Source organism: Drosophila novamexicana, unplaced genomic scaffold, assembly GCF_003285875.2.
Source record: "Drosophila novamexicana strain 15010-1031.04,08,12 unplaced genomic scaffold, DnovRS2.1 tig00000564-arrow-pilon, whole genome shotgun sequence".
Classification (NCBI taxonomy): Eukaryota; Metazoa; Arthropoda; class Insecta; order Diptera; family Drosophilidae; genus Drosophila; species Drosophila novamexicana.
The window spans coordinates 2,939,547-2,964,873 of record NW_020824810.1 but is presented as its reverse complement, the minus strand read 5'-3'; the positions used below and the strand labels follow the sequence as shown (position 1 = coordinate 2,964,873).

Here is a 25,327-nt window from a genome sequence, read left to right as displayed (position 1 = left end):
GGCTACTTAAGAACTTTACATACGAACACACACACACACACACGCACACACACACACGTGTGTGTCTTATGCATCGCTGCCTGCTTCTCACACCTTGGCCGTTGCATATCCTTGTCTAAGCCCTGCCGCTTGTCTTGGGCTTGCCCCACTGCACCCAACCCCGCCCCCTCGCTGCGCGCCGCAAAAGAAAAGCAGCACAATAAAAGCAAAAGAAGAAGATCGGGCTTAGCAGTTGGGCAAAACACTTGAAAATTGATGAAAACTTGGAAAATTAATTTGCCAAAAATTTATGCACACTATCAATTTGCATGCGAACTGAAATTCACGCAGTAAAACATTGGCTGGATCATAATGAAAATTGAACGAAGTTTAGAGATTAATCCCACGTGAAGATGTCAAATAAAAATTTATTAATTAATTGATATTGAAATTGAATTCCTTGATGAGAATTTATATATATGTATATATATATTTTATATATACATAAAATAATTAAACTATTTGGGAATCGAGCTCCCCTTGAAGACATCAGTTTCAATTATATTAATAAATTAACAATTAATATTTAGTAAAAAAAAAAAAACTCTAGATTATTGCAGTTCAATCACAGTTACAAGAACTATACACTGTGCAACAATGCCAGGCTGAGCAACTTGTAGTTTAGTGTAAAAACATGAAGATTTAAAACTTCAACTTGTAAAAAGAAAAAAACTTGAAAAGTTCGTCTTGCAGCGGAGTTTTGTTGATGTGATCCATAAACTTGTTGTGCGTCGCAAAACTACGAAACTCTGTTTAAACTAAACGAAGGGGTTAAGAGGTTAAAAGGCGACGCCTCAGTTAACTATTGATTATGGCCGTTTGTGCTAATTTGAAGAGGCTTTTCCACAGATCTTAATCCCACCTTGTGTATTTAGTACATTTTGTATTTTTGCATTTGTCAGTCGTATTTGGAAGGAAAAACATGTTGAAACTTTTAAGCGGCTTATAATTAATGCCGCCAGGCATTTTCTTGCTCTTAACGCTTTTCGCTTTCGCGTTAACCCTCCCCCTCTACCTACACGCGGCTTAAGGTGTTTTATTTTCTGTGTCAGTAAGAAACACATAACCGGAAATCAAGGGTTGGATTGGCATGTAAATAGTCGCAGCCAGGTGACTTGGCCTGGTCAGGCAACATCTACGACTAACGACGAAAATAATCCTAATGAAATAAGCATGGCCCGTAGCGGTAATTTATTTAAGCCCAGCCTCCAAATTGGCCCCTTGGACTCTGCTTTCTCCGGGGGCATTAACGAACTCAAGGCAAAGGCATTTAAATTGTCTCAACTTTTGTTTTGTTTTGTTGTGTAATAAATTCATTTTTTGTCCTTACAGCATGTTAAACTATGCATGTGTGTCCTTGCATGTGTCTTTCCCGCTCCCTCTCTCTCTCTCTGTGTCCTGTCTTAGATTTAATCCTTTTTGTTGTTGGGCCAATATAGAAAACATGGCAGATATGTTGATTTGGGGCAGGTGAGGCTCGCTCTCTCTCTCTCGACCCTGGCCAGAAAAACTAAACTAGCCCCAGCCGAGCTGAGTCCTCTGAATGGATTTTCTTAAGTGGTTCTAAGCTTTGTCTGTGAAGCAAACCAGAAAACATGCTTATACATGCGGCCAAGTGGCTGCCGGAGTCGAGTTCAAGTGCAGGCAGCTGAACGAGTTCAGCCAGCTCCGGCTCCCTTTCCCGCTCCGGGCCCGAGTCCGGGTCCGGCTCCGGCTCTAGTGGCATTAGCAGCTGCTTAAGGCACTGCAGCACTTCATTAGTTCCGAGAGTTCGAAGACGACAGCTCAACGGAGAGAAGGACATCCGCACCGAGCTGAGACAATGGCCAACTGCGCACGATAATTGAATGCAGGCAAAGCCCAATCCACCCAAAATAACCCAACCAAAGCAACCCAGCACCCACTGTGAACTCTTGAGCCCGTCGACAGCCAGAAAAAGCCATGTGCAACGGGCGAAAATCACAAGAAGTTGCCAAATCCTTACAAAAGGATTATGATGTGTATTTTTGGTCAAAGCACGTTGATGAGTGCCAAACGACTTTCTGTTCGAGTGTTGAGATTTTTCTATACATAAAAGTCCATCTATATATATATATGCATGAAAATGCTAATGAAAATGGAAATGTATTCTGTGTGGCAAATTCCTACATAAAAGTAGGCAAAGGAGTCCATTGATTAATTGATGACATTTAAGTATCGCATATCGAATTCAGCTTTAGCAGGGCAAAAGTCGTGTAAGCAAATGCCACAGATTGAGCTCTGACTGGGACATACCCTGCAATTGAGTTTGGCTCAACAATGGGTATGCTTTAATTGAGCAACACATATTTTATACCCCATACTTAATTGCTTTTTGAATATACTATTCGAAATATGTTTCCCATTCGATCTTCTAGATTTAATATACAATTTTCTGATATTACCTATTTCAAGATTTTGTCCATATTCCTGCTAAAGTTTTCCTTGTTCTTAATTTAACATATTATCCTTGTTTCTATGTTTGATTTTTAATAATCCATATCTTATTTTCCATTTGTTATAATTAAGGATATTCTTAAAACAATTTTAAGGAATCGAATCTATATAATTTTCCGATTTATCATTAGGTTTAGAAAAGGCTTTCATTAAGGAAATATTTCAAATATTTTATATGTCTCGCTTGTCTTTAACTAATCATCTTAAGGAAATTACATTAAACGCGTACAGATCTGTGGAACAAACAAGCCCTAAGCAGAGTCCTTTTCAAGTGCTCAAAACAAATATGAATATGTTGTGCAAATGCAAATAAACCGAAAGGATTAAAATTATGAACGCAGGATAAGGCAAACAGACAGGCAAGCTGTATGCAGCCATGTGTGATCACACACACACACACACACACACACACACGCATACGCACACCCAAGTGCATGCCGCACAAAAGAAACGCCGTCAAAAAGGATTTTCAATTTTGTCAAATATTATCAAGTGGAGTCGAAGCCAACGGCGTTGGCATTGGCATTGAGGTTGCCGTTGCGCTGTTTTTTTTGATCCTGTGGCAGGCACTGAGTGGGATTTAAATGTCGATAATATGTGCAAACAGAACCGAAACCGAAACCGAAAGGACAATTCGTGGCGAGCGTACCAAACAAATGTCAACGACCAATAGGAGTTAAAAATCCACACACACACACACACACACGCACACAACCCAGCCACAAATGTCAACTCACATTATCACAGTTGCATACGCTTTAAACTGCGAGTCGAGTGCTATTTGCCATCTGCTCAAATCGATCCGAGCTTTTTTTAAAGGACATCTTAGAGCCTGGCCCATTGTTATAGAAGCCTTTCGAGCAGCTTAGTAAATGCGTACACTGCGAGAAATGATTGTGAACGAATGTTAAAGTAAACTAAGCTTTAGAGTGCATCGCTGTTGCATTTAGGCTCTTTCATTGTGATCAAATAGTTTGGCAAACGAATTCACTTATTTTCCGACGGAAATGAATTGTATATATGTGTTATACCCTTGCAGAGGGTATTATAATTTTGTCTCCAAATGTGTAGCGCATAGAAGGACATCTCTGACCCCATTCAGAATATATATTCTTGATCAGTATCAACAGCTGCGTCTCTATAACCATGTCCGACTGTCTGTCTATCGTCATGAAACTTTGCATAAGTTACACTTTCTGTTGCACGCAGTACATATGTCGGTACCAACTGGATCGGACCACTATATCATATAGCTGCCATAGGAACGAACGGTCGAAACGAGGTTCTTGTATGAACAAGATTTTGTTTATCAAGATATCATAACAATATTAACTATTTTCCTGTGCTTCTTAGATGCGAGCGAAGCATTGTAAGCTTTTTGTAAGCTTCTTGTCGGTCAGCAAGGGTATTAAATCTTCGGCTTGCCGAAGATAGCTCTTCTTTGTCGCATTTACTGTTTTTGTTTGAAAACTGATTTGAAATGTTGAGTCGGCTGACTTATTTTAAGAAACTTCTGCTAATTTTTGTAAATAAATCAAATATCATTTTGAATTTAATTTTTTTGCGGCTAAGATTTCGAGATTTTTTTACAAACCCGCCAAGCTCAGCCCAACCGCTGCAGTCGCAGTCGCCGTCGCAGTTGCAGTCGCATTGGGAATCGTCTTGGTTGTCGCTGGCGTCGTCATCGCAGTTGCCACACATGGCGGCAACCTTAATCACTTTAGTTATCAATATTACTTATTTACGTTGCTCCTACTTAACGCTTAAGACGCTTTGCCTTTTATGCCGTGCGGCACACAGTTCCTCTGTGTCTGTGTGTCGTCCAAGTGAATTATAGCACACACATATACTATATATATATAACATATATATATAGGTGTATGCAGATATGAGCTGTAGCTGTGCGGCCCTGGCACTGCTCTAGCATTACATTTGCGTTTAAATCTTCCTGCTTAAAGCCAAACAAAGTCTTCGAGGAGCGGCAAGCGCTGCGAGCCCATTGATTCAATTAAGAGGCAAGTCGAGGCACGGCAAAACAAAGGCTGCTAGAGATATCTGCACATACTATATATAGATTCATATACAATCAGGTGAGTATATAAGGTGTGCTGCTGCTTTTTAAAATGTGGAAACAGAATACGCATACGCCTAGTTGCCAATGGAAGAAAGAGAGAGGGACTCGTCTGAGACACGACTCGACTGTGCATTGATTAATATAATCCGCTTGAAGACGCTTCGCGCTGCCGCTTTAGGTTACACCCCAGTGCCAAGTGGGTGGTGGGGGGTGGGGCGGTGCGGGACGGGGCGTGCTACTCCCCGCACCTGGCCACAGTTTTAAGTACAAGTTAATGGTGCTTATGCATATTACCCACAAGCGGGGCCCCATGCCATATCGAGGCCGCATTAATACCCACAACTGATTTTTCTTTTATACCATATTTTTTTTTTTGTTTCTTTTCATTTGTTCGCTGTGGTTGTTGTTGTTGTTCGTATGCCCATTAAAAATGGGTAAGAAGGGTATAATGATTTTGTTTAAATGTATTAGGTAAAGCATCTCCTGTCTGTGTGACGATCTTGGAAAGTGTGCGAGAATATATATTATATGAATTAATATAATTTCGATATCTTTCTGCTTTTTCATAATATCGATAAATATCGATTTTGGAACATTCAAATTGCATAGGGATCGCAGCAAGAAGCAAATGCGCTTCCTGAAGTCCATTATTCGACACGACAATATTATATATCGTATATATCATAATATCGATAAATATCGATTTTGGACCCTTCGAATTGCATAATGTTCTTAAAGAGCAAGAAGCAAAGGTCCATTATTCGACTTGAAAATATTGTTATTCTATATTATACGCAAAACGAAATCTTTCTTCTCTTTTATAATATCGATAAATATCGACTTTGAGACATAGTTGTCTGCCATTTCTGGATTTGCAAATTGAATAAGGATACGATAATGGAGGAATGTGATCTCGGAAAGTGTAAAAAGAATATATATTCTCCTATGCGCAAAATAGTTAATATCATTTTGAATTACTTCGGCTTTTCATAATATCGATAAATATCGATGGAGGAGCTAGAAGACAACTCCATTTTGATGTGTCTGTATCGAATAAAGGTCAAGCAGGGTATCTACTAGTCGGGCACACGCGCAAAGTCCGCTCTTGTTATTGTTGTTGTCAAGCATTTCGCTGTATTTTAAATCGATCCAATGGCAAAGCGTCTTTGTGCGCGGCGGCGGCTTAATCCGCTGCCAATGAACTGCGGCGGCGGCGGCTGCTGCTGCTGCTGAGGTCGCAAGATGAGCGGCTTTCAATGCTTTTGAATTTACGTTGAGCGGGGGAAGGCGTGGGGGAGGGGCGTGGCAGTTAAGGATTGCATGAGTCAGTTCGGGCCGCTGCCAGGTTTATTAGTGCGGCAGCTACTGCGGCTCCTCCTCGTCCTCGTCGTCGTCGACTACTCAAGCGGCTGCTTTGCCAGAAGGATGTGCTTCTTCTTCTTCTTTCTGTTGTTGTTGTTGTTGTTGTTGGTGTCGGTGTCGCATTTGCCATTTCGCATTGGTATTTTGGTATTTGGGCTTTGTCTGGTGGGGATGAAATTTGATCCGCGCAGCGGCAGCGGCCGCGTGCGTATTTGCATTAAGCGTAACCTTTCGCTGCTGCTGCCACGACAGCAACGACAACAACAACAACAACAACAACAGCAACGACAACAAGAACAACAAGCACAAAGGGTGCGCTGGCAGCGCTGCCAAGGAGCTTAATTTGAGGAGGGATTTACGCTGTGGCATTATAATTCTTTCTTTCTTACTTTGGCCCCGGTACTTCTCTTCATTCTTCAATTGTTTTCTCTTTCTTTTTATTATGTGCTCTGCTGGCATCTTATTGTTGCCCCCCCCCACCCTACACCCTACGCCTTGTTTTTTGCTTTTCTTCTTATTAAGCAAATTTCTGAACGGATTTTCCCAGCTTATACGTCCAGTTTTTCAGTTCCAGTTGCATTGATTAGTTGTTCCGCGCGGATTAGTTGCATCGGTTTACGCTTTTACAAGCACGCACACACATACACAAAGTCCAACCACAGCCACACACACCACACACCACACACTACACACACAACACACAGCTGACAGCTTAAGTCCAAACAGCAACAAAAACTAAAGCGCGCTAAAGATATGTGCGGGGCGGCTCGGGCAGCCGCTAGATACCTCTTAAAATCTTAAACATTTATCCGCGCGTATTATGTGGCAACTCTGGCTAATTGCCAGGCCGCATTAAGCGTGGCCAACACATACAAACACACACACAAACACACACAGAAACACACACAGACACACAGCACATATTTACCATTTGTTTTTGTTGTTTTGCGGTGGGCTTTAGTTGGGGCAGGGGGTTCGCTTCGCTTTGGTTGAATTGAGTGTAGTTAGTTGTTTTTATACCCTGGACTCATTGAGAGTGGCTAAAAGGGTATATTGCAGTTGTGCAAATGTATGCAACAAGCAGAAGGAAGCATGTCTGACTTCATAAGATGTATGTCTCGATTTATAGACACGGTTCTTTGAGCATAACTCAAAAGTAATAGGAGATATGTATGTACTCAATGATATGCCAGGTCCCCTATCGAATATACGGATTACGAATAATTTAAATTTTAATCGTGAAAACTCTAGGGCAATACTTGGCTTGAAAGAAAATGTTCGGTACGGAGAAGTGTCCACCTATGGGGGATATCCTTTTTAAGAATTTTCTATATACCAGCCCCCTTCCAGGGCTACGCAATAATGGAAAAAATCTTAAAGGCAGAGACATGCGCTTTGGAATTTACATACTTTTATATGTCATATTTAAGATAGGAAAATTGAAAAATGATCGGACTGTAAGCACCGAAGTTACTTGAGGATTTCTTAGCAATAGAAATGTTGGTCGCGTCTGGGCACAGAGTATCTGCTAGTCGTTCATTGCCAGCTAGCTTATTTTTTGCCCAGTTGTTTTTGTTGGTCTTTGTCACTGGCATCAACAACATCAACACCATCTGCGGTATTCAATTTAAGGGGATTAACTGCTAATTTTTTGCGATTTCACTCAATGCCAGCCGAGTTTTTATCTTCCACTCACAGTATTTTTTTTTTTCTGCTGTGCAAAATCACAGCACATATGTGTGTGTGCGAGTGTGTGTTGGCTCGCCTGGCAGGAACCAGTTGATATCCAACAACCGCCTGTGGAGTCAACAATGCGCTGTGTCCTTGCTGGCAAAGGACCTCGCAACAGAAGCCACGAGTCGGGATTAAATGGGCAATTGTCATACCCAATGGGCGAATACGAATAAAAGAAAACTATGTGAATTTTAAGGGGATATAAAAGAGATTTTCAACTGCGTAAGATTGAAAGCGATTTTTAGAGTGAAAAAAAAATATTCCACGCAACGATTAATAATTATGTGAAATATGGATAACAATTTACAACTTCTGCGTTATCGAAAGGTGTAATAAAATGTATAAAATTTTATTGTCTTCACCTTAGCTTAACTGATAAATAATTGTGAAATCCCAATATGTGTGATATAAATTAAAAAAGAATTGTTAAATAGGCTAAGATATGAACTAGAAACAATATAAAATCTCTAAAAAGGTCCCACCCATGCTTAAAATAAGATAAGCCCATAACTAGATAGGTGTTACGTATTTAATTATAGTTTTAAGACTTATAAATATGGTAATAGATAAGGCACATCATGAGCATTCAATTATAAAGCAATTTGAATAATAAGGCACATGAATTTCCTATAAACGTTGAGTGGGCGTGGCGTACATTAAAGTAACCCATATAAGTGTTACAATGTGACTATGAGATATGATATAATACTAAAATACACCACACAGCTGACAAATTAGACGCCGTTTAATGTAGTCTCCATTAAGGGAGTAAATATTATATTAAATGATAATCAAGCCGGTTCTTGAGATCTTTATAAGTATAAGTAGGCATGGTGTAGTTAAGAGAACCCTATATAAGTGTTAAGTGAAATGTGACTATAAGTTAGAAAATAGTAACATAAAAAACCATTAGCTGACAAACTAGACACCGTTTCCTGGGAGAACATATTATAGTAAAAGATTATCAGACCAGATTTTGAAATCTTTATAAGCATAAGTAGGAGTTAAGAACCATATTTCAAATTGGTAACTAAAAAGTACTTGTAAGGAAATAGGGTTTCTCTGATCTTAACATCTTTGATATTAGAACTCTACGAGGTAAAGAATAAGTCAACTTAAGTAACTGTGGATGGGTGTTGCCTGTATCCTGAAGGCTTTATGAAAGGATATATTATACTAAATGATCATCAGACTAGGTCTTGAGATCCTCATAAGTGGGTATACTATGGGTAACTTATAAGTACTTCTTACGAAGCATATATCAGAGGAGGACATATTATAATAAATGATCATCAGACCAGGTCTTCAGATCTTCATAAGTTATATAAGTATGATGGGTAACTAAAAAATACTTCTCATGAAGTAGGGTTTTTCTGATCCAAAATTCTTTGATATTTCTCACCAATTGGAACTATATGAGGTTCACAATAAGTTAACTTAAGTAACTGTGGATGGGTGTTGGCTGTATCCTAATCGCGTCATCGAGCACACACACACACACACAGGCACACCAGCACACACATACACCTAAGTTGATATTCCTATTCCCATACCGCCGGCTGCTTTCACTTATCATTTTAGCCTTTATTTTATTTTCACAGCCTTATTCCTGTTGAGCGCTACGTGCGTTTTACGTTGTTGTTGTTATTGCGGCTTAGGATGTGGATGTGACTGTTTAAGTGTGTGTATGAGTGTATGACTGTGTGTGTGTGTGAGTGTGAGTGTGCCTTTGGTTAGGCGCTAGGATGAGCGCACTTGCCACTGTTTTGAGTGCAAAAGCGCGACGGCATTGTTGTTGTTATTGTTGCCACATGCATTGTTGTTTTTGTTGTTGTTGTTGTGCCATCTCTCTGCTGCCAGCTTTAGACTTGCTTAGTGTGTGTGTGTGAGTGTGTGTGTGTGTAAGCTCCACTGGGATGCCAAACAGTAGCACAAAACAAAATCTAGTGAACTTCATAGGGATTAGCCTGCACGAAAGCAACAGATTTAAAAGCTTTCGCTCTGCTTTTTAAGTTCATTTGTGCGCTTTGTCTGTCTGTGTGAGTGTGTGTGACTGTATTTGTGTGTGTGGCATTGTCCCTGCTGCTGTTGCCTTTGTTGACAAATGCGACTTGACAGTGGTGTGGCAAATCTCGTCTGGCGACACAACCCAATCTCTTACTACATTTGTGTGTGTGTGTGTGTGTGTGTGTGTGTGTGTGTGTGTTTGTTGCACATGCCGGCTCCACATGGTCTTAGTCTTAGTCTTGGTCTCTGGTTCACTTAACACTTGGCATAGGTCACTTTTATGGCACAAAAAACACTCATTCAATCGGCACACTTGATTCATATGCAACACTCATTTGTATTCGTGCCAGCTCTTTCGCTCTTGCTGCCTTTTAGACATGCGCGCACGTTTAATCCTCATGCCCTAAAATTAATCCAATTGCACACGAACAACAACAACAACAACAACAACAACAACAACAACAACGAGAACAGCCACAGCAGAATAACAACAACAATTGCGTTCGACCGGCGCGAGTTAAAATACGGCACGAAAATAAATACAAAAGAGAGTGTGAGAGAGCAAAATGTGAGACGAACCTTCTTCCAGCATGTTTGGCACGATACTGAAGCGAAATGCGGAGCGCACAGACCGTTTTGGCGCTCCATGCGACGAACACACGCACACACGCACACACACACACACACACATACAGAGGGAGTGCTCAGAGCGCACACACACACACGCAGTAGCAGCCACAGATATCAACATGTGTCTCGGACTCTCTGCAATTGCGTGTGCTGCTCACTCACACACACACACACAGACACTTGCTCTCTCTCGCTCTCTCTCTCTATTACGCTCCGGCTGCGCTGTGGCTGTTCGTTGAGCCTGGGCCGCATTACGCTTATCAAAGTATATCTCAGGGATTATACGAAATGAATGGAATTAAGGATTAATTTCCAAGGGATGTCATTTCGTTTTCGGATAATTCTGTATGTGTGTGTGCTGTGTTTGTGTGTGTGTGTGTGTGTGAGTTGCTGTTTGGTATTGCCAACAGCTTACGCTATAATGGATTCAGGTTCGCGCTGCTGCTGCTGCCACAGTCGCCGTCAAAATTGCCATGGGGTTTGGGTTATAAAAGTACACCCGAGTTTATAATGCCAAAGCGGGTTATAATAAGACACAGGCGGCGAATAGCCATAAAAAAAGGAGTGCATTGATTAGAGCATGTCTGGAGCTTGGATAAGGAGTGCATGAGCCATGGGTAGGTAAGGCAAGTGTTGAAATATCTGCAAGCTATTTGGAAATATACAAGTTCGATAAAACTCAGAAAGGTTTAAGATCAAACAACCTAATAAGTAAACCAATATAATTATATAATTGTTTTATATGTGCCTGCCTTAGTTCTATAGATCTCAGCCTAGATTCAAATTGATTTCAGCTGATTGTCAGCTCGTTAGAACTGAATAAAATTCGTCTTTGATAGCTCTCTAAATATCAACCTTTTAAAGTAGCATTAACAATTATGTCCGTGTTTTTTTTCGGCCTAGATTCCAATTGATTTACGCCTAAAATATCAGCTCATTACGTGCCCCCCTTTGGCGCTTTAATGGGCTGCCAACGACGCCACTGCTCATTATAATACCAAGCGATCCATAAAACGAAGAGTTAAATCCGAAATAATAATCCCGCACGAAATTAAATCCCTCGCCCACACGAGGCCACCAAGCGCAATACCCAAACCCGAAATACTCAACGCCAACTCGGCCTCGCCGCGCGCTGTTTGCCTGGAAAAAAGTTAATCCCCCCAGCAGCAGCAGCAGCCGGCAGCCGACGACGGCGACGTCGACGTCATCTCATGCGCCAACTCCACGCTGCCAACTGTGCGTCGCGCTGTGTGTGGTTTGGCGCGCCCTCCTCCCCGCCACTTCCCCACGCTGCCACCATGCCAATGAGCCCAACGCCTTCATGTTTTTGGGCCTCTCGCTGCAGTTGGCAGCGACGCGGGCAGCGCTGCTGGTTTAAGGATTAACACAGACGCAAACATTGCCGGCACACAAGCACACACACACACACGCACACACACACACACGCACACACGTTCACACTCGTGCAAAAGTAAAGCACGCAATGGGCAGCGCACAAAATCGTTGGGATTAATGCGGGATCTACTTTATTGCGAAAATATGCTCGACCAGCGAACGCCTGCTCCCAACTCCCCAACGCCCCGCTCGTGCACATCCTGTCCAGTCATGGGGCAAATAATTTGGACGTTTGGCGCATGGATTGTAGCGACTTAAACGAATTGGGATTACGTTGCGTATGATTCATATGAAGGCTAAAACAACAACAAGCCAACTGGCTTTAAACAACAACAACGCACACACACATGTGTGTGTGTGCGTGTGTGTGGCTGTTGGCCATGTGCGTTTCCATTTATGCATGCTGCATTGGGGCATTCAAACGGATTACAGCAGAGCCAAAGCCCCAACCGCACCAACAGCCGCCCCCTCGCCCTTTCCACGCCCCTTCGAGTTGGTTGTGCGCAAATTGAAAATGACCAAAAGGCAGCGCTTGCCCAATATGCTGGGCACCCGGGATAATCCTTGAGGCGATCAATAAAGCGCCGCCAGCCAGGGGCCATCAGTCAGCCGGACGGACAGACAGACAGACGAACGGAAAGGGGGGGGGGGGGGCGTTGGGCATGTGATGGGTTTGGCATTGGGATTAGCAGCCCAGTCTCAACAGGGCCTCAGACTCAGACAGAGACGGGCATGCACCTGGCATTACTTTAGCTGGCGGCCTAATCCCAACTACCCTGTCCTGTCCTGCAACCTCCCCCCCCCCCCCCCTCCCCTTGCGCTGCCCCGTTCTGCGTGCCGCACTTCAAAAGCAAACAGGAACGAAAACAAAAGCTTAGCTCGCCGGCAATGCCAAAGGAGCAGCAGCCGAGGTTGAGGCTAAAGCTGAGCCAGAGGCAGAGGCAGAGGCTGCGTCTGCGAAACGTGAAACTTCTCGTCATTTGTGTCTGATGGGATTAGAGCTAAAGCCAGATAAAGGGATAAAGGATTTCAAATTCCAAATGCGTGCCCGGCGCATCGACAAAACTTTGGCTCGCAACTTTTGGCGCCAAATTCGCATGCAAAGCAGGCGACACACACACACGCACACACACAGAGGCTACCCTTTTGGGTCTAAGAGCGAGAGAGAGAGAAAGAGAGGAAGAGTACTCGGGTTGAGGTCCAGGTCGTGGATAAGTCGAAAACTTGCTGCTTACGACTAATGTCCTTGGTATTGTGGTGCGGTTGGGCGGTGAGGAGGATGGCGGAAGGGGGGGGGGGGGGGGGGGAGAAGGCGGTTGCTGCTCCTGGTGGTTGTTGTTGCATTTCGTTTCGCTTTTGCTGATGCTAATGTTGATTATGTTGATGATGATGATTGTGTTTGCGCTTAGGGATTAAAAATGTCCTTGCAAATTTGAATTTAGGAATTAAACGAATAGACGTTTCCATCAGATATCTGATAATTGAGACTTTGCAGATATAACACGAATTTTGGGATTTAACCAAAGAGACATTTTATATATTTTACAATCTTACCAAGAATTTAAGGAAAGGAAAGGAATTGAACGAATGGACTTAACAAGCGTGTATATAGGAATTTTGGGTTTAAACCAAAGAAGAATTTTGTGTACTTTTCAATTCGATTAGATATCAAGAATTTAAGGAAATGGAAGGAAATTAACGAATGTACCTAATAGACATTATATATATAAGTTCCAATCAAATATCTGATGATTCAACGAACGAAGCATTTTATATACTTTCCAAGCTAATATAGTAGTAAAGTATAGTTCCAATCATATATCTGATAATTAAGACTTTGCTGATATAGAAGACATTTTGGGATTAAACGAATGAAGCACTTTATATATATTTTCAATCAGATACCTTATTATCAAGTATATAGATGGCACTTTCTTTGAAATGTGCACCACCTACCCACATGAATAATGCTGATTACGCACGCATTTTAAATGAACTGGTTCAGTCAGAAATCCATTAAGCCTCAGACATTATCATGCTGATAGACAAGTTGTACGAATTTGAAACCGAACAAAAATACCAAATTGTGATTCACGTCTGGACTTTAAGTACATAAATCGCATGTTAAATAAATTTTACAAAAATTCTTATCTTGTTATTAGCGAACATTACTCAACGAAAGATATCAGAAAACCGATCGAGGAATAACCAGACTGTTGTCAACTATCTAAATGGATATGCACTGGCTTACCGTATTCGAAGAAAATACCCGGCGTTGCACGAGTCAATCGAATAATGCTCATAAATGCGAAGATTCTGTCTGCCTTCTTCTCGGAATCTCAAGCTTCTTGATTAAAGGAAAAGTTGATCTACTAAGTGCAAACAAGAAGAAATTACCCGGCGTTGCCCGAGTGCACATGTTCTGTCTTTCGTCTGCTCGGGGCCTGAAACCCCAGACTACACTCTACTACATTGTATTTATGCACGTGTAAATTGAGGAAAAGCTGACAAACAAAAAGAAACTAACCGAAGTTGCGCGAGTCAAGAGAATAATGCATATAAATGCAATTATTCTGTCTTTTGTCTTCTCGGGATCTCGAACTTTGTGCTTATAGCCTCTACTGTTATATATATATATATAGAGAGAAAGATGTTGAGGTAGAGCCTAATAAGTGCAAACACACACATAGCCTGGCCATAATCCTGGCCTAACTGCTCCATGGCCCCAATACTAAACAGCCTTAGAACTAAGCCTAAGCAGGCGGCAGGCGGCAGCAGCTCCTAATTACAAGTATATGCCGAAACATGCTTAAGAAACCCAAAATGTAATTCCACTTGTGTATTAATACATTTCACACACACACACACACACACACTGGCACAACTAAAGTTATCGTAAGTGATTTATCATTGTTATTGCTGTTGTTATTGTTGTTATACTCCGCATTTTATTTAGAATAGTTGGTTTAGTTATTTTCCATAAACGATAAGAACTTCTATTGATATATCTAATTTCTGTGGCACTCTGTAGAGAAGTTCACTTATTTTTCATTAAGGCAGCTAAATATCGGGATTCCAGAGGTTATAAATTTAGTATCTATACTATCGAAACATTAGTTATTAGTTTTAATACCAGACGAGGGAATGCATTTTGAATATTCGAGTTGCAGAGCTAGAGATCAATAATAGGATCCCACACACTCTAACATCTTTCGCTCAAACTGGGTAACTCTGCGTCGCGCATACCCTTTCGGCGTGTATTTATTCAATTATATTTGTACTTATTATTGTTTGCTTCACTGGCTGCTGGCCCTTCAGTGTCTTGATAAACACGTGGCAGAGACTTTGGAGAGTATAGGTGTGTGTCTGTGTGAGAGTGTGTCGGTGTGTGTGGCAGACAGAGCTATGCTAGGATAGATGCCGGCATGCCCGACTAGTATTTATTTGATTATAAGTCACTGTTGGCTCCGATGGGAGAAAGAGGTGGAGCGGAGAGGGGGTAGGGGTCAGAGGGGAAAGCAGGTTTGTTGGCCACATGCGTCGCTGAAGACTTTAAGCTGTTCCTAATGCGCACTGTCTAGTTTATGCACAACACAAAAGGTGACCAAAGGATGCGGATGCGGATGCGAATGCGAATGCGGATGCGGATATGTGTGGGAGTTCCCTTCAGCTCGGCTGGGAGTTTCAGTTTCAGCTGCAGCTGTTGTTCGATTCGATTCGATTGAATTCGATTTGGTTTTGCAGAACATTTAAATCCTTAAAATCTGCAGTTGAAGCTGCCAAGAGGAAGCTGTCGAATTGCCAGTGCGTTGCTAGATAAGGATTAACTGGCTCCAGTTGCTCCTCCTCGTCCTTCTCCTATGACAACTGCACTTGGAGTTCATCTAGAAGGGGAAGAGCTGCTGCTGCCATGTGGGAGGCACCTCTGATGTGGGCTTAACTCAATCGGTGGCACCTGCAATTGCAATCCTTTCGAGCTTCAGATTCTGCACCCCTTCCGATTGCAGCTTTTTTGTTTGCGCCAAATCCCTTTTTGCTTATAATTCGAAAATGTTGTCTCCTGTTGCTTTTGGCATTTATTTGAATTTGTATCTGAATCTATGCTACGGGCGAACGAGCAACGTTTGGGCGACATATTGTGCGTCTATATCATGGGGTTATGCCTTTTTGGGGGGTGGCACAAATCCTTTGCACAGCTTGGAATTTGCGCCGGGCTGCACATGGGCCAAATCCGGGCATGAAGTAAACCGGACCCCGACACAAATGCTCTGCTCGAACTGTTGCCCGTTGCCCATTGCCCGTTACCCGTTGTCTATCTCTGTGCATAACGCTTAACACTTAAGCTGCAGCCGCGCCCGCTCCGCCTCTGCCTCCGACCTGGCACTTGGCACTGGAGCCTGAGTCCGTTCATCATATGTATTTTGTATTTGCATTTGTATCTGTATCTACACAGAACTGCAGCTACTTTTGCGACTGATTGCGAAATTTGTGCCACAAACCGACCGACCGACCGACCGGCCGACAATAGCCTTCAGTTCGTCTGCCCTTCGCCCCCGCCTCCGCTCCCGCAGTGGCAATGCCTCCTCTGTATTTGTTGATTACCAGGAAGCTGGGCGACACTCCTGATGATTTAACACAGAACACGGAAAACAGTTGCCGGTAACCGGTACCGGTACCCGTAACGGGCATTAGACTATGGCCCTGCACTTGTTGGGGGTTGGTTTCTGCTTTGGGGGTTGCCGGATTATTGACATGAACAGAAGCACACGGCACAAGGTAATGCATATTTTTTAAAAGCACAGATCGAGATCTTAAAGATGAAAGCAGTTTTTTTTCTCTCTACATGTGATATGCATATTTCACTAGGCATCTGTTAAATGGTAAGCCGTTTTTAAAGTATTGCAGTGACTTAATTTGGGCGGGATCATTTATAGATTAACTATACTTCTATAGTTAGAGGGGTTTATATGATATTTCTGCGCCCAATTCAATATCCCAGCAATAAAGCAAAAGATATGAATGGGTATACATTGAGACAATTCGTTATTCTAATAAGTAGAGCTGAAACAACATCAATATCTGAGACATCGATAGTGTCAATGTTTTCAAAAAGACAATAATTAGAAGACATGGGACATAGTCGTAACTAACTGGGCTTTTAGCATTTAATTATCATAATTTTATGTATTCAATAATTCGAAAAATTAAATAAATAAATGAATTTAGAGATCAGCTGCAGCATTTTTACAAATTGTTCCTATTTATTTATTTTTTATTCTATAGATATTTTTATTCTATAGATATTAACTATTCGAATTTTAATATCTCAAGCAATTTTTTAGGCAAATGATCTATGACTCGGCACTTAAATTATGATTTTCCTTTAACAGAAAATTTAAATTGAAACGAACTGAAAGCCACACACACACACACGCACACACACATGCATGCACATGTCGATCCGTTTGGCATGTGCATAATGTGAGGAGAAATCGCGTATTTTTGAATCCTGAGCAGCCGCGTTCGCTTATGCATACAGCAAGAGCTGCCTGGCTTATGTCAGCTGCTGATGCAGCAGCTATAGCTCCAGTTCCGTGTACCAAATGGACGGTGACCCTGGCAACTGCAGCAACAATAACAAAGCTCTGCCCAAACAATGTGTGGAGGTCAATTGGGGCTGGATGGGGACTGCGGGCCAGCTGGAGCTCTGGTGAACGCGTTGATCCACAAACGTGTCGTTAACTAAGGCGCAGTGATTTTCAATTGCAGAGCGCGACACAAGCACCATCTATGTGTGTGTTCGGCACGTGTGTGTATGTGTGTGCATAAGCTTATATAGGTGCCAGGCAAAGCAGCAGCAGCAGCAGCAGCAGCTGCCCGCCTGCATATTGACAAGTGCGGCCATTGGGGATTTATTAAGGCTAACGTATGAAAATGTTGCATACTAAACGCTGCATAAATCGAATCGAAATCAAAATGCGACAAATAAAAACTGCACAAAATGGAAAGCACAGTTGAATGTGCCTGTGCCTGTGTGTGTGTGTGAGGGGGTGTCCGAGTGTGTGTGAATGGGTGAGCGTGTGTGGGTTGGGGGGATAAATATCGTGTTGCGTCGCTGAGCAGCTTAGGCGTAATAAACACACGCACACGAAAACAAACAAACAGATTTACATATAAGACTCATACGCTCACAACGCACACACACACACACACACACACACACAATCGCATGGCAAGTACAATGTTAAATGACAACAGCAACAAGGCTACAAAATAACCTTTCCATTCGCTTGATGCCGTTTTGCTGTGCAAATCCTCAAAATACACTACAAAACACATTACACACACGGACACACACACACGCACACACATATTTGAGTGAGCCATTCACAAATTCAAATCTAACGCACGTTTCTATCCAACTATCATGCACATGCCACCTGATCCGACCCTGCCCCTCCCCCCCCCCCCCCCCCCCCATTTGGGGGCTGCCTTTCAATTCGTACCAAACCCCAACCCCACCCTCACACACACACACACACACATCCCTCCTCAGCAGAGGCAACGATTTAGCCAGCAGCTTAACAGCAACAGGGACAGCAGCAAAATTTTGGCTCAATTCGTAACGTTCTTTCAAATTAAATGCAATGCAAAACGTTTCCAAAAATATGCTCTATGCAAATATTAGCGGATTACCAAAAATATTCCAGAATATGCTGAGCAGTAAAGCGAATTTATGAATGCATACTAGAGAGAATATTGCCATATATAAGGCAAAGCTGATTACTGGACATAGAATGTGAATGTATCAGATGTCTAGACGTCGGACTAGCAAGTTGTAAGTCGCTGGCTCAAATCTAGCAACATTTTTCTATATTGAATTTGTTTATCTTCTCTATCTTGCTCTCAGATCTTTAGGCGTCGGACTAGCAAGCAGCAAGTCATCGGTTCAAATCTAGCAGCATATTTTCGTATTTGAATATTTTCATATAGAATCTGTTAATCTTCCCTCTCTCCCTCTCTCGCATATAAATATACATTATAATCGAGCATTTCTCTATCAATTTTATCTACATATTCTGGGCATACTCATACATTTGTCTGGCACTGTAGCTCACTTTGTACAACTGAAGCCTTTCGCTTGGCAATTGAAAACTTACAAGCGCTGCTGCTGCCGGAATTGGCCGTAAAACCACAACAAACTGTTGAGCTAAAAGGCAAATACACCCAAAAAAAAAAGAAGAGAGCAGCGCGAAAGCGTTGCGTATACGCCGCGAGTGCCGGCACAAGGAGGCGAAGGAATCAACTGAAACTGTCACGCCTCCGCAGCCTTGTTGTTGTAGTTGTTGTTGTTGTTGTATTGGCCACAGACACGGCCACATGGCCAAAATAGCTCCACAAGTGTCTGTTGACGTTCATTTGAGGCAACGGCACACAACAACTCTTATTGTGGGTGGGTGGGTATGCGTGTGTGCGTGTGTATGTGTGTCTCTTCGTGCTCTCGACAGCCACAACCAAAGCAAAACGAATGCTTGTTTGCACACAGAGCGAAAGGGAGTGAGAGAGGGAGAGCGAGAGAGGGCGAGTCGTTGCCAGATGGAAGGTAAAATAAATGTTATGAATGCTTCATATGCTTAATCCAGGGGATTTGGATGCATATACGATGAGTGTGTGTGTACTTTGTGTGTGTGTTAGTGTGTGTTGTGTTGTGTCTGTTATGCCAAACAGAACCAAACGAACAGACTCTGTTTGTATTCGTATGCGAAAGGATTTTATATTCGGCAGCGACAATCTATCTGACAGATACACCAGCTACCAGCTACAAGTATCTGCATCTATGTATCTGTATCTGTACATGATTGTGAATGCGTACAGCTAGACTCTTTGTCCATGGCTAAACTAGTATTGATGAACTAAACAAGATTACCGCAGCAGAAGGCCACTCAAAGAAGCGACAACCAGAAGCGGATGTGTGTGAGAGCGATGGCGAGAGAGGGAGGGGCAGAGGTGGAGAGTGTGTGTAGCCTGCACATTCTGCGTACGTTCATAACCCGGTTAAAGTTGCACAAATCCTTAAAGCTGCCATGCAACATGGGGCACACACATAATCACCAGTTGCCAGTTGCCAGTTGCGAGTGGCACAAAAGGCTTCGGCCACTGGCATTTTTATAATGATGTGGTTGCCCCTCTATTATTGAGCGCCCCACAGCGGCTGATACTCTATCGCAGCCGGATTAAGGGTATTTGTGTGACGGCACGGAAACAGCAAAGCGAACCCGGCCCCGACCCCGACTCCGACCCCTACCGTTCGCTGGGCGGGATTTAGGCTCATGGATTTGTGTGATTTATGCAACATTTCGTTCGGCTTTAGTCGCAATTTGATTGCAATATTCCAATACTGAGGGAGGGCGCCTCTTCTAATCAGATTTGAGGTATATAAATATATTCAAATATATATTTGCTGCCTGCCTCAAAATAGTGGAAACTTTTCTAATTTAATCTAATCAATATTCGAATTTCAACTGGATATAGCACATTATATAAAATGATTTTGTGTAAAGCGATTTATGGTGGGATTTTCTGCGTACACTTTAATGTATTCTATGCTTAGCTGGTATTAAACATCGCATTTACTAACTGGTTTTATGACGTTGGCTAAAAACTAAACCGCAAAAGCTCTTTTGAAAGCCGTTTAGGCAAATTTATGTAAATTTAAAGGCTTTCAAAATAGTTTAAAAAAAGTTGACATCGTTTTGTCTACACTTCTCTTTCTGCGCTCTCCTCATCTCTCTCTCGCCCTCTTCCTCCATATAGCTCTTTCTCTCTTTCGCTCTTTCTCTATACATCTCTTTCTCTCTCCATCTTTATGCATCTCATTCTATCTCTTAACATATTTTTCTCCATACATCTTTTTCTCTATACATCTCTTTCTTTATGCATCTCGCTCTCCATACATCTCTCTCTTGTTCTCTCTCCCTTTCTCTAAACAGCTCTTTCTCTCTCTGCATACCTCTTTCTCTCTCTCATTAACTCAACCTATGTCTTCTCTGTATGTAAATTGTTTGTAAATTCTCTATCTGCTTCTCTTCCTTTCTCTCCTTCTCTGACTCTATATTCAGCACCCCATTTCTCTCTCTCTCTCTATAAAAATATGTTCTATATATTTATATTTTCTCTAACTACATCTTTCTCGCTCGTTGACTTTTTTACTACACATCTCATCTCAGCATTTCTCACTTTCTCTCTTTCCTCAACATTAAACAACTTAATGTCTATTAAATTAAATATTAATATTTTATTTATATATTTATTTCGGGTACTCACGATTAACTTTGCTGACATCGAAGTCGCGTCGGGATTCCAAGGCCGGATGGCTGAGCAGCTTCTCGGCCTGCTGCTGTGCCTGTACGCCCACGGCCATGCCCAGAGCAGCTGGCGGCAGGCAGGAGATGCTGCCGCGCTCCTCTCGCTCCCGCTCCCGCTCGCTCTTCGGTGTCGCCGCCAAGGAGGCATTCTGACTAGAGCCCGCCGAAGAGGACAACGCGTTGCCGCTGCCGGCGTCCGAGTTGAGCAAAAGCTGCTGTTGCTGCAACTGCTGCGCTTGCTGCTGCTGCTGTTGTTGCTGCTGTTGTTGTTGCTGCTGTTGTTGTTGCTGTTGTTGGTGTTGCAGCTGATGTTGATGCGGCACCAGGCCCACAGCAGGCGGACTGCCCTCTGTGGAGCGTCGCCCGACGGCATTCGCTGCCTCAGAGCCAGCCTGTTGCTGCTGCTGCTGCTGTTGTTGTTGTTGTTGCTGCTGCTGATGATGTTGATGCTGCATCTGCAGCTGTGTCAGCTTCTCCTGCACGCCCTGCAGCGAGGAGCGTCTGTGCTGCAATTGGCCAAGGCCGGCGCCGGCATCCTCGGCGATGACGCTGTGCGTCGGCGACAGGGAATGCTCCTTCTTGACGGCCATGTCCATCAGGCTGGCGGCTGCCGATGGCGATTTGGCATTGGCATTGGCATTGGCCGCGGCAACCACAGCTGCCGCATTGGCCGCACGGGTGAGCGCCAGGGCCTGGCTCTGTGTGTGCGAGAAATGAGTACAGATGAGTATCGAGTAGAAATGGGATCGGGAAAATAAGTCCCGCCGATAAAAGCATTTTTTATTAAAGTAATTTTAAGTTTGGTAAATATGGTCACACTTTCAATGTTTGATTCTTAATATTGATAGCACGCTTTAGCAAGAAAATGAAAATCTTCAGACGGAATCGAGTTTTCTCTCCCTGCTCGTGCCCAACTCCAGCATCGGACTATAACTATTTAAGTGTCTATTGATGTATTTGTCTAGCTAAGTGTTGATTCGGTTTCAATGCGCAGAAATTTCACTTGATTCTTCACTTTTATTCTGTGCACCTACAAATAACAACCCAAATTTCTATTGTATTGATTGATTAAGTCCACAATGGCCCAAACTCGCATCGATAGTGGCAGCTCTCCAAAGAGTTTGCAAGACTCCAAGCTGCTGACAGGCGTTGATTTCTATTGATTTGTGTACGCCGCTCGTTTGTTTGCTTTCTATAATTTGGCAGGTAATTTGGCGAATCACGAAATTGTCTTTAATGACGCGAGGCTTAAGACTCCACCGAGACGCTCCACCCCCCCTCGCAGGCCCGCTTCACGGATCGATCCCAACTCTTTGCCGCTCAGCGGAGCGTAACTAAATTAATGTTTCTTGCAACTCTTCCTCTTTTTTTTTTGTTGTTGCATACAATACGCGTTTTATTGGAGCTATTAATAAGCGACTGAAGCATTGAAATCGAGTGGCAAGTGAAAAAGTTGAACCAGCGACCTGCCGACGCGCTAAGGCGCATAAGCCACGCAGGGTAAATGGAACATGGAGCGCCTAGGGAATCTCTGGAACCGGGCACCTCAATTATAGCTCTGGCTACCGTTTACCGTTTGGTCCTGCTCGTTTTTTTTTTTATTGGGCCTGCTCTTCGCCTGGCACGCAAGGAATTCCTACACATATTTCTTCTGATTTTTTTTGAGCCCCAAAATTATGGTATTCGGATCTGCGCTGATCGTGCGGATAAACTTAAATCGCGCCGATGCGAAGGTTGCAAACGTTGCCTAAGCACCAGAACCATAAACTCGCCAGCTTCTGCTCCTGCGCTGCGCTTGCCTCTGGCTAGTTTGTCAAATGCCAGACAAAAACTTGCCACGGCCTCGATGTGCCAAAAATGTGCGGCAAATGCAGCTAAGAATGATAGGCTATAAGATACCCTGGCAATAGACGTAACTGAATCCCGGACAAACAGTCTGCATAAGGAGTTAAAGAACTATATTCTACTGTCTAATTCCCTTACAAAATGCAAATTTCTTTTAAATTATATAATTTATATAACTTTATTCTAGCGTCTAATTGTGTTTAAATATTTTGCATATATTCCTAAACATTTGCCATTTGATGTGCTCAACATGTAAGACGAAGTCTTGCTTATTTCTCTCGGAATGCAGGGTAGAAACTTGCTGCGGAATTTAATAAGAGGTAGCAAATAGTGTGCATCATTTTGGCATGCTGTAGAGCAACCCGATCGAGACGGCGTCTGCTTTCTACAGTAGCCGCATCGAGTTAGCGATCAGCGACAGCAGCCATCGATCTTATGTTATAATCATCGTCAGAGTCTTGCCCAGCCACAAAATTCATTTACGCTTTAATCAATTTCATTCAGGCCAGAGACTGGGACTGGGACTGGGACTGGGACGGAGACTGGAACTGGGACTGGGGCTGGAACAGAGCCAAAGTGGAGCTCGAGTCGAGCAGCTTTTTGGCCCAAGGCAAGTGCCCGACAATTTCAGCTTACATTGATCTGGCCGGAGTGCAGCATATTACGAATGCGACGGCGACGGCGACTGCGGCAGAGACTGTGTCCGGTTGCCCAGTGCCACGCCCCATTGTTGGCTTCTGTTGGCCACATGTCAAAAAATTGACGAAAATTCGATCAAAATTTTAATTGATCGCCCTGCAGTGATGCGGTCTCCGCCAAAAATTGATCTCGAGCCGTGCGTAATTTTCGGTTGCCCTCAGCCCCGCCGGCCGACAGACTCGTGTTGTGATTATGTTAATAGCGGTAGTTGCCCGCGCCCCGCTGACCCCCCCTGCCCGCCAACCCTCGAGGGCCGGAAACTGAATTGCCAGCGGCCAAATCAGCGGCATACACCATGTAAGAGAGTGCCCGTCCAGCTGATCCTGTGCCCGCATAATATGCTAATCTTTAAGCTCGAAACTATATAGTAAAGCCTATCAGTGTGCTCCAGATCTGCCGCTGGAGCAACCAGGAGGAATATTAACCTGTCAAAGACCATAATTGACAACGATTAACTTTGTCTTTTGTTCAGACAAAATTTACATTTTTATGGTTCAATAAAATAAATCAGCGCAGAGAAGAAGCAGCCGTAGCCAGGCAGCACAGTGGCTGCGAAAAGTAATTGCAGCACATAATAATCTCGCATTTAATAATCCTCATTAAAGCGCAGCAGCCGCGGCAAAGGGTAGCAAAAAAAAAAAAAAAAAAAAAAACCCAAAAACTCGAGAGACAATCTCAACTTGTAGAAATATCACCACCTTGAGGGGCAGGCATCTGGAACCCGGGACTCTGGCCCAAAATTAGAGGGGACCCAACATTTTTGGGTCTGCACAAACTACAAAATTCCAAACAAGCAGCCGAACAAGCTCCAAAAAGTGGTGGCAGCCAGCGCCAAAGGGGCGGGTGAGAGGGAGCTGGGAGCACAGTCAGGGGGCACTCTCGCATCAATCGATGATATGATGAGCTGACGTTTGGGTTGACGTTTGCTTGTCGTCAATACGTCGCCCTAATAACACGTCGCAACAGGTAGTCCCCGGCCATCAAGAGCAAAAGATACACAGGTACAGATACACACATACACAGACACACACACACACACAGATACATTTTGGGGCGCTACGGAATTTCAGCAATTGCATGAAAAATATGAAATTAGTTGGCTGCGGCTGCGATGTGTGGAAAAAGTCGTCAAACTCAAACTGAAACTGAAATTCAGACTCGGCTGTGTTCGCAGTCTTCAATCTCCGTCTTCAGTCTTTGGGTTCTTCTGCGGCTACTGGATTTTTAATGTGTTTTAATCATTCGAGCAGTTGCTGCCTTGCCCCAGTTGAACTTCCCGCCCCCTCCATCCCCTGCAAGCACTACGCGTCCAGCTAAATTGTTTTTTATTATCGAGTGCGCGTTCGCTGTGGCGATTTTCATCTCTCTGATCTTTGTGCACATCGTGGCACATTCCATTCGGGCTATAAATCGTTCGGGCCCATGGCGCTGCTTCTGCTACTGCCTTGTCCCTTGTCCTTGGCAATATCACATTTGATTTACCAGCCATAGGCATTAATTGTTTTTGTGTCATTTAATCAGTTTTCAAGCGACTGCTGCGTGATGTGAATTCTGATAGCAGTTGCAAAAATCATCGACTGATCGATCGATCGATCGGTCAGTTAGTCTGGCAGTCCAGTCAGTGGAGCTCCATTGGGGCAGTAGATCAGACTGTATGCGTAGATTAGCCAGGAGATTCTTTATTTTTTGGCGATCGTGTGAG

General features: G+C 43.2%; 1 protein-coding gene across 1 annotated transcript in view; it reads right to left on the bottom strand.

Moving 5' to 3' along the window:
* The window catches only part of LOC115762432, a 62,919-nt gene that overhangs the window by 13,099 nt on the left and 24,493 nt on the right, over positions 1 to 25,327 (bottom strand). Inside the window, exons 2-3 of the mRNA XM_030704629.1 lie at positions 21,417 to 21,779; positions 21,041 to 21,302 (exon numbers count right to left, since the gene is read on the bottom strand). Of these exons, the coding sequence (XP_030560489.1) occupies positions 21,041 to 21,302; positions 21,417 to 21,779 (625 nt within the window). The remainder of the gene's footprint in view (positions 1 to 21,040; positions 21,303 to 21,416; positions 21,780 to 25,327) is intronic.